The 16,368-nt window shown below is 41.1% G+C and overlaps 1 protein-coding gene across 1 annotated transcript in view; it reads right to left on the bottom strand.

The window, feature by feature from the left end:
• The window catches only part of oca2 (oculocutaneous albinism II), a gene marked incomplete at both ends in the record, with an annotated part of 33,729 nt that extends 18,736 nt beyond the window's left edge, over nt 1-14,993 (bottom strand). Inside the window, 10 exons of the mRNA XM_079220751.1 lie at nt 1,786-1,851; nt 2,602-2,673; nt 3,424-3,577; nt 4,657-4,739; nt 4,853-5,007; nt 5,638-5,710; nt 9,794-9,851; nt 10,222-10,401; nt 10,587-10,682; nt 14,770-14,993. Coding sequence (XP_079076877.1) covers nt 1,786-1,851; nt 2,602-2,673; nt 3,424-3,577; nt 4,657-4,739; nt 4,853-5,007; nt 5,638-5,710; nt 9,794-9,851; nt 10,222-10,401; nt 10,587-10,682; nt 14,770-14,993 — 1,161 coding nt within the window. The remainder of the gene's footprint in view (nt 1-1,785; nt 1,852-2,601; nt 2,674-3,423; nt 3,578-4,656; nt 4,740-4,852; nt 5,008-5,637; nt 5,711-9,793; nt 9,852-10,221; nt 10,402-10,586; nt 10,683-14,769) is intronic.
• Between the last annotated feature and the right edge of the window lie 1,375 nt (nt 14,994-16,368).

Here is a 16,368-nt window from a genome sequence, read left to right as displayed (position 1 = left end):
GCCATATTACCCCACGAGAGCATTACGCTCACTGAATGCAGGGTTACTTGTGGTTCCCAGAGTCTTAAAAAGTAGGTTGGGGGCTAGAGCTTTCAGTTATCGGGCTCCTCTTCTGTGGAATCAGCTTCCACTTTCAGTCCGGGGGGCAGACAGTCACCTCATTTAAGAGTAGACTTAAGACTTTCCTCTTTGATAGCGCTTATAGTTAGGGCTGTTTCAGGCTTATAGTTAGGGCTGTTTCAGGTTTGCCCTGGTCCAGCCCCTCGATATGCTGCTATAGGCCTAGACTGCTGGGGGACATCTTAGGATACACTGAGCTCCTCCTATCCTTCTCTTCCTCTTTCGCTCCTCCTCTCCTTCTCTCCTCTTCACCTTCTTTCTCTCCTTCAGGATAAATGATTGTCTCTTCAATGCATATTACTAACTCTACTTTCTTTTTCCATGGATTCGTGACTGCCTGGAACCAGGGGGTTCCAGACCCCGGTCCTCCCCCTGGCCCTGCTGATGCAACCATGGCCCTGCTGATGCAACTGGCCTGGAGCCGGTCCTGCCTACTGCCATGGCCCTGCTGATGCAACTGGCCTGGAGCCGGTCCTGCCAGCTGCCATGGCCCTGCTTTCTCCTCTTACTGCCCCTGGGATGCCCCTCCTCTCTACCTCCTTCTACTTAATGGATCGTGGCTATCTGGATCATGGACCATGCATACTACTCATTATATGAATAATTTCTGTCACATTCATTTGAATGTGCTGTAACTCCGTTACGTTATTCATTCTGGTCACATGACATCTATTGCTTCTGTCCATCCGAGGAGAGGGGTCCTCCTCTGTTGCTCTCCCTCAGGTTTCTTCCCCTTTTTTCCCGGTGAAAGGGTTTTTACTCTCTTTATTGGAGGAGTTGTTCCTGATCCGATGTGAGGTCCCGGGACAGGATGTTATGTTACAGCCTGTAAAGCCCTCTGAGGCAAACTTGTATTTGTGATGTTGGGGAATATAAAATAAATTGAATTGAATTGAACAACAACTCAACACACAACAACACACAACAACAACTCAACACACAACAACAACACACAACAACACACAACAACAACTCAACACACAACAACAACAACTCAACACACAACAACACACAACAACAACACACAACAACACACAACAACACACAACAACAACTCAACACACAACAACACACAACAACAACTCAAAACACAACAGCACACAACAACACACAACCCTTTGTAACAGAACAGTGTTTGAAGCCAAAGCCAAGAACATGAGCTCCAGCTGTTAATAACAGATATCAACTCCACTTCATGTCCTTTGTAAACATTTGAGGATAATGACTTTCCATAAAGTGCATTGAAGCACGTTTCAATACACGGTCTGTTTTTTAGTTTTGCATATTTAGGGTTAGGGTTAGGTTTCAGATCTCTCTCCGGTTTTCAGAATGAGATGAACATCGTCAGCAGCTGTCTGTTCCTCAGCGTGACATAAATCACGTTGTAATAATAATAATAGTAATAATAATAATAATAGACATTAAAACACTGACCAAGAGAATCATGAGCTTTAAAGTTATAACGTGTCAACTCTTTAACTCTCATGTGAAGATTCAGTCGGTACATGGTATGTGAAGACGTCCGATACAGAGAAGTAAACACAAAGGAAAGGGGTTTATTGTATATATTAATATCAACATATATATTAATATATATATATATATATATATATATATATATATATATATATATATATATATAAATATAGCACTTTAAAGTCTCACCATGCCGAAGAGAAGAGCCAGTGTCTCGTAGTCGATCCACTCGACCACCGTCACCAGACTGGGCCTCTGAGGAGAGATGAGATGGAGACATTAATGATGATGATGATGATGATGATGATGATGATGATGATGCTTCTTCTTCTTCTTCTTCTTCTTCTTCTTCTTCTTCTTCTTCTTCTTCTTCTTCTTCTTCTTCTTCTTCTTCTTTTTATGCAGAACTGAACTTCCTGACATCTTTAATAAATGTTCCATCTTTTTACTCGACTCAGCAGGAGAAGCACAGGTGGGTTTATATATAAATATATATATATATATATATATATATATATATATATATATATATATATATATAAATCTACCTGAAGTGTCCCAGTGAGCCGCAGCGGTTCCCTCAACCTGGACCCATAATTATCAGTATTAATAATGCCTGTCATAGAAGCTCTTGATGTGTTTGTGAACACAGAGTTTAAATTAATAAAGAAATAAAACTATAAATTCTTCTGTGAACAGAAAAGCAGAGCAGCTGGCCAAATGGACATGGCAGCCACTTTGACATGTTCACAGTTATTAGTTCAATATTATTGATAATATTTGTCTTAAGGAATCCACTGAGGAAGTTTCATGGTGAGATCTGAAATGTTGACCTTGTTAAACAATATGGGATTATCCGAAAAGCACCTGAATGCATCTTAACTTTATCGCTAATTCCCAGCTGTCCTTATTGTTCCTTTTGATTGCTGACACATTTCAAACTCATATCTGTGTGTAAAATATAGAGTTTGGATCGTTGTGTTCCAGAAGAGAAGCCAGACTCACGTCTCCGATGACGGCCAGAGCGGCGAGAGCGGCCAGAGAGCCCAACATGGCCGCCAGGGTCCGATGCACCACCTGGAATATGAATATGGATTATGAACACAACATGTAACACCTTATTTAAATACCATAACATTTAAATATAGAGCATAACTCATTAAGTCATAATATAATGCATTTACAGCTGGTCATTTATTTATTTTACATTAAGTTGTTGTATATTATATTTAATTCTGTATGGGGTTATTCATTTGTATTTATTTTGTGGTACCAGTGTTGTATTCTTACTATATTTGCATCAGTCATTTAATAAACCTGCATTTTCTTCCGTCTGAATATCAATAAAATGCAGAAGTGAAATATGACGGACAGCTCCAGCTCATTATGATGCGTCCTCATTATGATAAGCCGTTATCAGACACCGAGCTGCTCTGACATTCACGCCACGCGGGACAGAAGGTTCCTGATGAAGACTCCCAGGCCTTCGTCCTGAAGACGAGCTGAACTCATTACATTCAGCCGGCGTTCCCGAGGCCTGAGATCATTAATGTGCAGTTTGTAGAAATCTAACCAAACATATTCATATGGAATCCACGAAATCATGAAACTGGAAGTAAAAGATCCAAAAGACAAATGTTCACTCAACTTAATGTTATTTATTTATAAACCTCACTAAGTATTGCATCATCTAATATTAAACCTAACCGTAAAATAAACAACTACAAAGACACAAACAGACTCACACCGACTGTGAAAAGGATCAAAACAAACACAAAGACACCAGAAGGCTGAAACCCAGCGAGCGGAGCTGCTTTTCTTCATCACCTCGAAGATGATGAGCACGTAGACGCCCGTGAGGATGACTCCGGCGATGGCCACCTGCGTCTCCACGGTGACGAAGAGCGCCTGGTGGGTCATGGACAGCGGCACGACCTCGTCGTCCTGCAGGAAGGCCTGGAAGGTCACGAGGACGGGGTCGCTGTGGGAGGAGGACGCATGCTGCGGTCACTGAACACGACTGAGAGGTTGTTAGGGTGGAGTAAACATCAACAACAACACTTAGAGGCATTTCACTAAAATAACTTTGTTAATAAAAGCTTCAGGGACGGCAGCCTGCAGAGAAGGAAACTTTAGGAAGAAATGGATTCAAAGCGTCTCTCTGTATGGACGGACGTGTTCTCTAATGATGTCTGCAATTCATTCATTCATTAGAGAGAGACATAAAACAACTACAAAGAGACATAAAACAACTATATTTATTTAAATAAATATGCTGGCAGTAGTATACAAATTAATGTATACTTATGAGGATATATGTGCTGTGTGTATCATGTACTATATATGTGTATATACATGTATGTGTAGATTACCATATAACTAGGAGTTTGAATATGTGTATGGGCGGATCAGTATGTACATATTATTCATAATCAGAAATTCAATCAATTGAAGCAGTGAAAAGAAATTGTGTGTGATTCTCTGTATTCTTGTCACGATCACCTTAATCATGTTCTACAATAATGATATGTATGGTGTACTAATAACACTGTCATATCATTATGAATGCTTTAACACATCCATAAGTTTCTTAAGAGCTAAATAAACTTAAGAACAGCGCGGCATGCAGCGGCTTTCACGATGTTCTCCACATCGCCGGCACTACAAACATGTAACACTGGCAAAAAAGCTCAAGGATGTGATCCATAAAACAACAACAAAGAGACATTAAGAAACTACAAAGAGACACAAAGAAACTACAAAGAGACATAAAGAAACTACAAAGAGACACAACGAAACTACAAAGAGACACAAAGAAACTACAAAGAGACACAAAACAACAACAAAGAGACACAAAGAAACTACAAAGAGACACAAAGAAACTACAAAGAGACACAAAACAACTACAAAGAGACACAAAACAACAACAAAGAGACACAAAGAAACTACAAAGAGACACAAAGAAACTACAAAAAGACATAAAGAAACTACAAAGAGACATAAAACAACAACAAAGAGGCTTAAAACTACAAATGAATCACGCCGTTGTAAATAAAATACCCGCTGAGCATCTCAAATGTTTTGGTCAGCAGGATCTGGTCGCTCCGTTGGCCGTGCAGCGGGATGGTCCAGTTGTAGATCACCTGCTCACAAAGCAGAGGGTCAATGAGTTGGTTGAGGATGACGATGACGATGACGATGATGATGATGATGATGATGATGATGATGATGATGATGATGCTCATGTAGACCTCACCTGCTGAGTCCTCCTCCTCCGCTGGCCCGCCGGCTCGGTCTGCTCCACCTGGACCAGGATGTAGTCCTGGTCCGGGTCCAGCTTCTCCCCGGTGAACGGCCCGCCCACCTGCAGCTTCAGCAGAGCGTTGTCTCCGAAGTCCGTGAGGTTCATCGCTGAGGAGCCGACCGTCAAGAGAAACACGGCCTTGTGGTCTGGATGTTGTGTTTCATGTATTCATGTGGGAGAACCAAGACAACGCGTCTGGTGTTGGGAACCGGTTTCCTCTTTTAAACTGCAGGCTGCTCTTCAGAATATGATGGAGGTGTCCACGTTCAAACGCAGACATTTATTATCGGATTTCATCTTTATTTTGCATCTATTTTCTGATGTTTGGTCGTTTTGTGCGTCTTCGTCGTCTTTTTGGGGTTTAAAGTCGTTGTTTCACATCTAGATCTTGTGATCATTCTAAGTTGTTTTGTATTTCTTTGTTTTTTGGGCTGTGTTGCGTACATGTCTCTTTGTCAACATGTTGTGTCTGTTGGAGTCGTTTCACGTCTACTTTATGTCGCTTAGTTTTTTTTTTTGGTTGTTTTCTGTGTTTGTGGTCATTTACATGTCTTTCTGATCATTTTGAGTCTTTATTCAACAACATGTTGTCATCAGACCCCTGACCCTCTGGGTCTGGACCCGTTGGACCCTTTCAGTCCTCCATGGTTCCACTCCTCTCCTTAAAGACCTGCTGGGTCTCCCTTTGTTTCTAATGTCAGAACACATCATAACTAACAAAATGCAGCAAAAGATACAGAAACTATCTGCTGAAGAGACCGCCAACATCCTCGTGGGGTTGTCTCGGTCTGGATACATGCTGAAGAACAGCTGGAACCAGAACGCACACTCAGTCAGCAACAGACACACAAAACACAACGAGGCGCTGAGGAACAAGAACACATGCAGAAGATGCAGAAGATGCAGAAGATGCAGAAGATGTAGAAGATGTAGATGATGTAGAAGATGTAGAAGATGCAGAAGATGTAGATGCAGAAGATGTAGATGTAGAAGATGTAGAAGATGCAGGAGATGTAGAAGATGCAGAACATGTAGATGATGTAGAAGATGCTGAAGATGTAGATGATGTAGAAGATGTAGAAGATGCAGATGCAGAAGATGTAGAAGATGCAGAAGATGTAGAAGATGCAGAAGATGTAGAAGATGCAGAAGATGTAGATGATGTAGAAGATGCAGAAGATGTAGATGATGTAGAAGATGCTGAAGATGTAGAAGATGCAGAAGATGTAGATGTAGAAGATGCAGAAGATGCAGATGCAGAAGATGTAGATGCAAAAGATGTAGATGCAGAAGATGCAGAAGATGCAGATGCAGAAGATGTAGATGATGTAGAAGATGCAGATGCAGAAGATGTAGAAGATGTAGAAGATGCAGAAGATGTAGATGCAGAAGATGTAGAAGATGTAGAAGATGCAGAATATGTAGAAGATGTAGAAGATGTAGAAGATGCAGACGATGTAGAAGATGTAGAAGATGCAGAAGATGTAGAAGATGTAGAAGATGTAGAAGATGCAGAAGATGTAGATGCAGAAGATGTAGATGTAGAAGATGCAGAAGATGCAGATGCAGAAGATGCAGAAGATGTAGATGCAAAAGATGTAGATGCAGAAGATGCAGAAGATGTAGATGATGTAGATGATGTAGAAGATGCAGAAGATGTAGAAGATGCAGAAGATGTAGAAGATGTAGAAGATGTAGAAGATGCAGAAGATGTAGATGCAGAAGATGCAGATGCAGAAGATGCAGAAGATGTAGATGATGTAGAAGATGCAGAAGATATAGAAAATGTAGATGCAGAAGATGTAGAAGATGTAGAAGATGCAGAAGATGTAGAAGATGCAGAAGATGTAGAAGATGTAGAAGATGCAGAAGATGTAGAAGATGTAGATGCAGAAGATGTAGAAGATGTAGAAGATGCAGAAGATGTAGAAGATGTAGAAGATGCAGAAGATGTAGAAGATGTAGAAGATGCAGAAGATGTAGAAGATGTAGAAGATGCAGAAGATGTAGATGCAGAAGATGTAGATGTAGAAGATGCAGAAGATGCAGATGCAGAAGATGCAGAAGATGTAGATGCAAAAGATGTAGATGCAGAAGATGTAGAAGATGCAGAAGATGTAGAAGATGCAGAAGATGTAGAAGATGCAGAAGATGTAGATGATGTAGAAGATGCAGAAGATGTAGATGATGTAGAAGATGCTGAAGATGTAGAAGATGCAGAAGATGTAGATGTAGAAGATGCAGAAGATGCAGAAGATGTAGATGCAAAAGATGTAGATGCAGAAGATGCAGAAGATGCAGATGCAGAAGATGTAGATGATGTAGAAGATGCAGATGCAGAAGATGTAGAAGATGCAGAAGATGTAGAAGATGTAGAAGATGCAGAAGATGTAGATGCAGAAGATGTAGAAGATGTAGAAGATGCAGAATATGTAGAAGATGTAGAAGATGTAGAAGATGCAGAAGATGTAGAAGATGCAGAAGATGTAGAAGATGTAGAAGATGTAGAAGATGCAGAAGATGTAGATGCAGAAGATGTAGATGTAGAAGATGCAGAAGATGCAGATGCAGAAGATGCAGAAGATGTAGATGCAAAAGATGTAGATGCAGAAGATGCAGAAGATGTAGATGATGTAGATGATGTAGAAGATGCAGAAGATGTAGAAGATGCAGAAGATGTAGAAGATGTAGAAGATGTAGAAGATGCAGAAGATGTAGATGCAGAAGATGCAGATGCAGAAGATGCAGAAGATGTAGATGATGTAGAAGATGCAGAAAATGTAGATGCAGAAGATGTAGAAGATGTAGAAGATGCAGAAGATGTAGAAGATGTAGAAGATGCAGAAGATGTAGAAGATGCAGAAGATGTAGAAGATGTAGAAGATGCAGAAGATGTAGAAGATGTAGATGCAGAAGATGTAGAAGATGTAGAAGATGCAGAAGATGTAGAAGATGTAGAAGATGCAGAAGATGTAGAAGATGTAGAAGATGCAGAAGATGTAGATGCAGAAGATGTAGATGTAGAAGATGCAGAAGATGCAGATGCAGAAGATGCAGAAGATGTAGATGCAAAAGATGTAGATGCAGAAGATGCAGAAGATGTAGATGATGTAGATGATGTAGAAGATGCAGATGCAGAAGATGTACATGCAAAAGATGTAGATGCAGAAGATGCAGAAGATGTAGAAGATGTAGAAGATGTAGATGCAGAAGATGCAGATGCAGAAGATGCAGATGCAGAAGATGCAGAAGATGTAGATGATGTAGAAGATGCAGAAGATGTAGAAGATGTAGGTACAGAAGATGTAGAAGATGTAGAAGATGCAGAAGATGTAGAAGATGTAGAAGATGCAGAAGATGCAGAAGATGTAGATGCAGAAGATGTAGAAGATGTAGAAGATGCAGAAGATGTAGAAGATGTAGAAGATGCAGAAGATGTAGAAGATGTAGATGCAGAAGATGTAGAAGATGTAGAAGATGCAGAAGATGCAGAAGATGTAGAAGATGTAGAAGATGCAGAAGATGTAGAAGATGTAGATGCAGAAGATGTAGAAGATGTAGAAGATGCAGAAGATGTAGAAGATGTAGAAGATGCAGAAGATGTAGAAGATGTAGAAGATGTAGAAGATGCAGAAGATGCAGATGCAGAAGATGCAGAAGATGTAGATGCAAAAGATGTAGATGCAGAAGATGCAGAAGATGTAGATGATGTAGATGATGTAGAAGATGCAGATGCAGAAGATGTAGAAGATGCAGAAGATGTAGATGCAGAAGATGCAGATGCAGAAGATGCAGAAGATGTAGAAGATGCAGAAGATGTAGATGCAGAAGATGCAGATGCAGAAGATGCATAAGATGTAGATGATGTAGAAGATGCAGATGCAGAAGATGTAGAAGATGCAGAAGATGTAGAAGATGTAGAAGATGTAGAAGATGCAGAAGATGTAGATGCAGAAGATGTAGATGTAGAAGATGCAGAAGATGCAGAAGATGTAGATGCAAAAGATGTAGATGCAGAAGATGCAGAAGATGCAGATGCAGAAGATGCAGAAGATGTAGATGATGTAGAAGATGCAGAAGATGTAGAAGATGCAGAAGATGTAGAAGATGTCGAAGATGTAGAAGATGCAGAAGATGTAGATGCAGAAGATGTAGATGTAGAAGATGCAGAAGATGCAGATGCAGAAGATGCAGAAGATATAGATGCAAAAGATGTAGATGCAGAAGATGCAGAAGATGCAGATGCAGAAGATGCAGAAGATGTAGATGATGTAGAAGATGCAGATGCAGAAGATGTAGAAGATGCAGAAGATGTAGAAGATGCAGATGCAGAAGATGTAGAAGATGTAGAAGATGCAGAAGATGTAGATGCAAAAGATGTAGATGCAGAAGATGCAGAAGATGCAGATGTAGAAGATGCAGAAGATGTAGAAGATGTAGAAGATGTAGAAGATGCAGAAGATATAGAAGATGCAGAAGATGTAGATGCAGAAGATGTAGATGTAGAAGATGTAGAAGATGTGGAAGATGTAGAAGATGTAGAAGATGCAGGAAATGTAGATGCAGAAGATGTAGATGTAGAAGATGCAGAAGATGTAGATGCAGAAGATGTAGATGTAGAAGATGTAGAAGATGCAGAAGATGTAGATGTAGAAGATGCAGAAGATGTAGATGCAGAAGATGTAGATGTAGAAGATGCAGAAGATGTAGAAGATGTAGAAGATGCAGATGCAGAAGATGCAGAAGGCTCAGTGGACACTCCATGCGTGTAGTTTCATTTACATTCCGTGTTAAACAAACCACCTCATAATGAACTCATGTAAGTTCATTATGAGGTGGTTTGTTTTTACATTTTCTTTTATTTGACCAGAAGTGACTTGAGAGGAAACTTACGCTGCAGAGGACGACGATGCTGAACATTGTGGCAATTTTGGAGGCTTTGAAGCAACATCTGGAGAAGAAGAAAAGTCAGGAAAACAGTTTAAACCTGACGAAACTACTGTGTCCTGGAATTATTATTATTATGGAACAAAAGGTTATAAACCAGCAGCACATGAAACATCTGTATCACATGAAACATCTGTATCACATGAAACATCTGTATCACATGAAACATCTGTATCACATGAAACATCTATATCACATGAAACATCTGTATCACATGAAACATCTGTATCACATGAAACATCAGTATCACAATGAAACATCTGTATCACATGAAACATCAGTATCACATTGAAACATCTGTATCACATGAAACATCTGCCTCACACTAAACACTAAACATCTTCCTCACACTAAACACTAAACATCTTCCTCACTTCATGCTGCTGCTGATCCTCAGGTTGAGGTTGAGGTTGTCGTCGCTCTTCTCCGAGGAGCTCAAGGACAGACCGGTGACCTCGCTGCCCAGCCGGTACCTCTTCTCCAGGTCCAGGCCGCCGCCACACGGCTCCTCCCAGCCCACGAAGCCGCGGTCGTGTACGGTCATGTAGGTCATGCTGGACCATGGTTATTAACATTATTAATGTTATTAATGAATTATTAATATGTTTATATACTGGATGCTTATATACTATATGTGTGTATATATGTTTATATACTGGATGCTTATATACTATATGTGTGTATATATGTTTATATACTGGATGCTTCGGGGATCAATCACGTGAAAGGAGAACCGAACCTTTCGTCCTGGGAGAACCTCAGGAGAGGCGAGCGCTCCGTGAGGTTGGCCGAGTTGGACTTCCTCCTGAGGATGTTCACCACGCTGAAGCTGTGCCTGAGACACGGAACAAGGAGGCCTTAGATCATCCTGAACTCTGACCCCTATACAATAACCATGAAGTCTATACTTCTATAGACATAAAGTCTATAATCCTATGAACATAAAGTCTATACTTCTATGATCATAAAGTCTATACTTCTATGATCATAAAGTCTATACTTCTATAAACATAAAGTATATACTTCTATGATCATAAAGTCTATACTTCTATGAACATAAAGTATATACTTCTATGATCATAAAGTCTATACTTCTATGAACATAAAGTATATACTTCTATAAACATAAAGTATATATTTCTATGAACATAAAGTATATACTTCTATAAACATAAAGTATATACTTCTATAAACATAAAGTATATATTTCTATGAACATATAGTCTATACTTCTATAAACATAAAGTCTATATTTCTATGAACATAAAGTATATACTTCTATAAACATAAAGTATATACTTCTATAAACATAAAGTATATATTTCTATGAACATATAGTCTATACTTCTATGAACATAAAGTCTATACTTCTATGAACATAAAGACTCTTCGCTGCTCGTCTTCTCGTCTTTGAGGTCATGAGGTCACAGAGTCCTCAGAACAGCTGCAGCCGTCATGAGATTTATGACAACACAGGAAGTAGGTCATCTTCTACAGGAAGTAGGTCATCTTCTACAGGAAGCATCCTTCATTTCTGATTCATCCTCTTGTGTGTGTATATATATATATATATATATATATATATATATATATATATATAATGTACTGTTTTATGTTTTATGTCTGCTCATTATAGTTCTATTTTACTATCATCAATCACTTTTCTGACAAAACCTGCACTAACTGATGATTTTGGCCACTTGGGGGCAGCAGAAACAAAGTCTGTCTCCTAAAGAAGATTTACAATTTATAATTCTGTTTTCTTGGGTATTTTTTGCCAGATTACTGTCGCAGTTTAAAATGTAAACAAAATAAATAATAATAGAACTTTGTAGAGATCAGGATTCATAATGTTGGACGAGGACAGCAGCCTCCTGGTGGACGTCCGGTTAGTTTTGGTCGTTTGATTCAAAACAAGCAGAAACTTTAACATCAGCTCTAAAAGAAGCTGACAGGAGGCTGTGGAGCCAGAAGAAGCAAAACCTCATGTGACTCCTTGTTATGATGACGGTATGACTAAAGACATTCGGCTCTCATCCATATTCTCTTTTGATGCACAGACAGACAGAGACACACACACACACACACACACACACACACACACACACACACACACACACATCCAGCTTTGAGTTAATTGGCTGAATAAACATCTTCAACCTGTCAAAATAAATCATGTTCATATTTTTTTAACAGCGATACTTCTCATAGCTTTCAGTTCCTCTGTCTGCTGATTCAAACACCTTCTGTCTAGTTATTATTATTATTATTATTATTATTACTATTATTATTATCGTACATCCTCATCCTCGCATGTTTCGTCTGTTGGACGAGCTTCACTTGTAACTTTGTGTGGAATTCACAAAGCGAAGAATTCCTCCATTAATCCAGATAACGTCAAAACCACGGGTTTGAGATTAGCCCCCCTTTACCCAGCAGGCCGAGCGTAATGCGCTGGAGGCTTTACCCAGCATGCCGAGCGTAATGTTCTCCTGCAGGACGAGGAGCGCTAATCTCTCCCGAAACCAGAACACGAGACAAAGACGTCAAGAAAACGCTTCACCAGTTATTCATGAACACAAACTCTCACCTGAATTTACTAATAAATATTATACATCAAAATATTTATCAATTAAGTCAACGATCAAACATTCATAAGCTGCAGTGTTTTCCTCAGACTCCACTGGAGGCTTTACCCTGCAGTTTGAACATTTTGAAATATTTTACAACCTAATATTTTATTATGCCCCCAAGCGAAGGAGCTCAAGTCTCTCAGCGTCTGGTTCTCCAGTGAGAGAAAGGTGAGTGGAGATGGACCGGCGGGTCGGCTGCAGCAGAAAAACAGTAAAACAGTAAAACAGAAAAACAGTAAAACAGAAGCTTCTGGGTGAAGAGGAGCTGAGCCGGAAGGAGAAGCTCTCAGTTTACTGGTCGTCTACGTTCCAACCCTCTGCTATAGTCACCAACTCTGGGTCAAGACCCAAAGAACGAGGTCTCAGGTACAAGGGCAGGGCGGCCGGACTCAGCCTTAGAGATAGAGGAAGGAGATGAGTTTCCTCTGGAGGCCGACAGCCACCAGGAACGTGTCTGACTTATTACGAGGACATGAACACAGCTCCTACTGCAGTAAAGGTACTGGATGGCCCGTGCCAACGTGTCCGGCACCCCATACTCCCGCAGCACCCCACACAAAAAAACCCTGAGGGACCCGGTCGAACGCCTTCTCCAAGTCTACATGTAGACTGGTTGGGCGAACTCCCGGGACCCCTCCAGTAGTCTCTGAGGGTAAAGAGCTGGTCCACTGTTCCACGACCGGGACGGAATCCACACTGTTCGTCTTGAATCTGAGGTTCCACAAGCGGTCGGAGCCTCCTCCTAGCACCCTTTAGCCTCCTCCTAGCACCCTGGAGCCTCCTCCTAGCACCCTTTAGCCTCCTCCTAGCACCCTTTAGCCTCCTCCTAGCACCCTGGAGCCTCCTCCTAGCACCCTGGAGCCTCCTACTAGCACCCTGGAGCCTCTTTCCAGCACCCTGGAGCCTCCTTCCAGCACCCTGGAGCCTCCTCCTAGCACCCTGGAGCCTCCTTCCAGCACCCTGGAGCCTCCTCCTAGCACCCTGGAGCCTCCTTCCAGCACCCTGGAGCCTCTTTCCAGCACCCTGGAGCCTCCTCCTAGCACCCTGGAGCCTCCTCCTAGCACCCTTTAGCCTCCTCCTAGCACCCTGGAGCCTCCTCCTAGCACCCTTTAGCCTCCTCCTAGCACCCTTTAGCCTCCTCCTAGCACCCTGGAGCCTCCTCCTAGCACCCTGGAGCCTCCTCCTAGCACCCTGGAGCCTCTTTCCAGCACCCTGGAGCCTCCTTCCAGCACCCTGGAGCCTCCTCCTAGCACCCCGGAGCCTCCTTCCAGCACCCTGGAGCCTCTTTCCAGCACCCTGGAGCCTCCTTCCAGCACCCTGGAGCCTCCTTCCAGCACCCTGGAGCCTCCTTCCAGCACCCTGGAGCCTCCTTCCAGCACCCTGGCATAAGCTTTTCCCGGGAGGCTGAGCAGTGTGACACCACGATAGTTCAGCACACTCTCCGGTCCCGCCTCTTGAAGATGGGGTCCAGCCCCCCGGTCATCAGTCCATGGGCACTGTTTAACAGGCTCTCTGTCTCCAGGGGGCGGGGCTTTAACAGCCTCTCTGTCACCAGGGGGCGGGGCTTTAACAGCCTCTCTGTCTGCTGGGGGCGGGGCTTTAACAGCCTCTCTGTCTCCAGGGGGCGGGGCTTTAACAGCCTCTTTGTCTCCAGGGGGCGGGGCTTTAACAGCCTCTTTGTCTGCTGGGGGCGGGGCTTTAACAGCCTCTTTGTCTCCAGGGGGCGGGGCTTGAACAGCCTCTCTGTCTCCAGGGGGCGGGGCTTGAACAGCCTCTCAGCCAGCAGGCCGCATGTTCTCTATGAAACGTCAACGTTGATTAATTTGTCTCTTAAGTTCCGTAATAATTTAAACTCAACCGACGATCTTTTCTTAAACTTAACTGAGAAGTTTGTTTAATGTGAAGAGAGAAGTTTATTTTGGTTGTTTTCATTCACATTTTGTAAGAAAACAAACTGGATTAACGTTTTCATAGGATATCATATGAACTTGTTCTCATATGCAGCATGAGGATACGTTACATAAATACTAGTTTATGTTTCCATGAGGTTGATCATCACTTCTTATAGTTATAGTTATAGTGCTAATCTTTAGGTTGAGTCTCTCACTTTATTTGTTTACCTTCCTCGTATTGATATTCTGTTCTAACGGTGTTGTTTCCTTTATACTTAATAATAATCTTTCTATCCTTCATACATGTTTGTATTTTTATTCTATTGTTTTTTCTTATTCTTCTGTACAGAAACACAATAACAATAACTCCCTCCAGGGTGAATGAAGTCCTCTTTACCCCCGTGAGCGCTGAGCCTCGTACCCGTCCTCCGGTCGGACCGGCACCAAGCCGTCGCCGTGGAGACCGGCCTCCTGCAGCTTCTGGTCCCTCCGCTCAGAGATGCCCTGCAGGAGGCGGAGCTCCCCGAAGTTGCCGGCGACGACCTCCGGTGACCTCAGGTGACCCTGAGCCGACGCCTGAGCCATCTCCATCTCCAGGCTGTTCTTGTTCTCCAGATACATGCCGGGGCTGGAGGGGAGGAGGTTATGTTATCATATTATCATATTGTCATATTATCATATAGCCATATTATCATATAGTCATATTATTATATTATCATATTATCATATAGCCATATTATCATATAGTCATATTATTATATTATCATTTTATCATATAGCCATATTATCATATTATTATATTATCATATTATCATATAGTCATATTATTATATGATCATATTATTATATTATCATATTGTCATATTATCATATTATCATATAGCCATATTATCATATTATCATATTGTCATATTATAATATTATTATATGATCATATTATTATATTATCATATTGTCATATTATCATAAAGTCATATTATATTATCATATTATCATATTATTATATTATCATATAGTCATATCATATTCTCATCTTTTAAGTTGAACATGTCTGGTCATCTTGTTTATGGAGCAACATTTTTATTAAAGTCAGTAGAAAGTTTCTCTCTTTTTCTCCTGAACGACTTCCTGCTGCATGAGAGCCGAGAGAGTCAACCAAACATCAAAGTGACAGCTGGGAAACCAAAAGCATGATTCTTGTGTATTCAGAAAAGTGCTGTATAAAATAAAAGTATTATTATTATTATTATTATTATTATTATTATGAGCTAAAAAAGACGCTAAACCACTAAATAGAACTAAAGAAGGATCAACAGTCATGTGATCCACAGTCATGTGATCTACATGTGATCCACAGAGTCATGTGATCTACATGTGATCCAGAGAGTCATGTGATCCACAGAGTAATGTGATCTACCGAGTCATGTGATCTACATGTGATCTACCGAGTCATGTGATCTACATGTGATCTACAGAGTCATGTGATCTACATGTGATCCACAGAGTCATGTGATCTACAGAGTCATGTGATCTACATGTGATCCACAGAGTCATGTGATCTACAGAGTCATGTGATCTACATGTGATCCACAGAGTCATGTGATCTACATGTGATCCACAGAGTCATGTGATCCAAAGAGTCATGTGATCTACAGAGTCATGTGATCTACATGTGACCCACAGAGTCATGTGATCCAAAGAGTCATGTGATCTACTGGTAAAGTGGAAATACTGACGAGAGCAGTTTTAAAGTTACAAAAGGGACTCTTTCGTTTTCTTTAATGTTATAAAAATGATCAAAAATCTGTTTCATTTGTTGACATTTGTAACGTTCCTCATCACCTGATATCAATTAATCAATTAATTATAACCTCATGATCTTAAAGGGACAGTAGCTGTTCTCTCTGAACGCTCCAGACTCATCCAGTAAACTCTGATGTGACTCAGAGCTGCTGATCACCTGGAGGGATCTGAGTTAATGCAGGTTCACTAAAGT

This window comes from Taurulus bubalis, assembly GCF_910589615.1.
Source record: "Taurulus bubalis genome assembly, chromosome: 7".
Lineage (NCBI taxonomy): Eukaryota > Metazoa > Chordata > Actinopteri > Perciformes > Cottidae > Taurulus > Taurulus bubalis.
The sequence above is the reverse complement of the archived record's forward strand: the minus strand, read 5'-3'. Positions and strand labels throughout refer to the sequence as shown.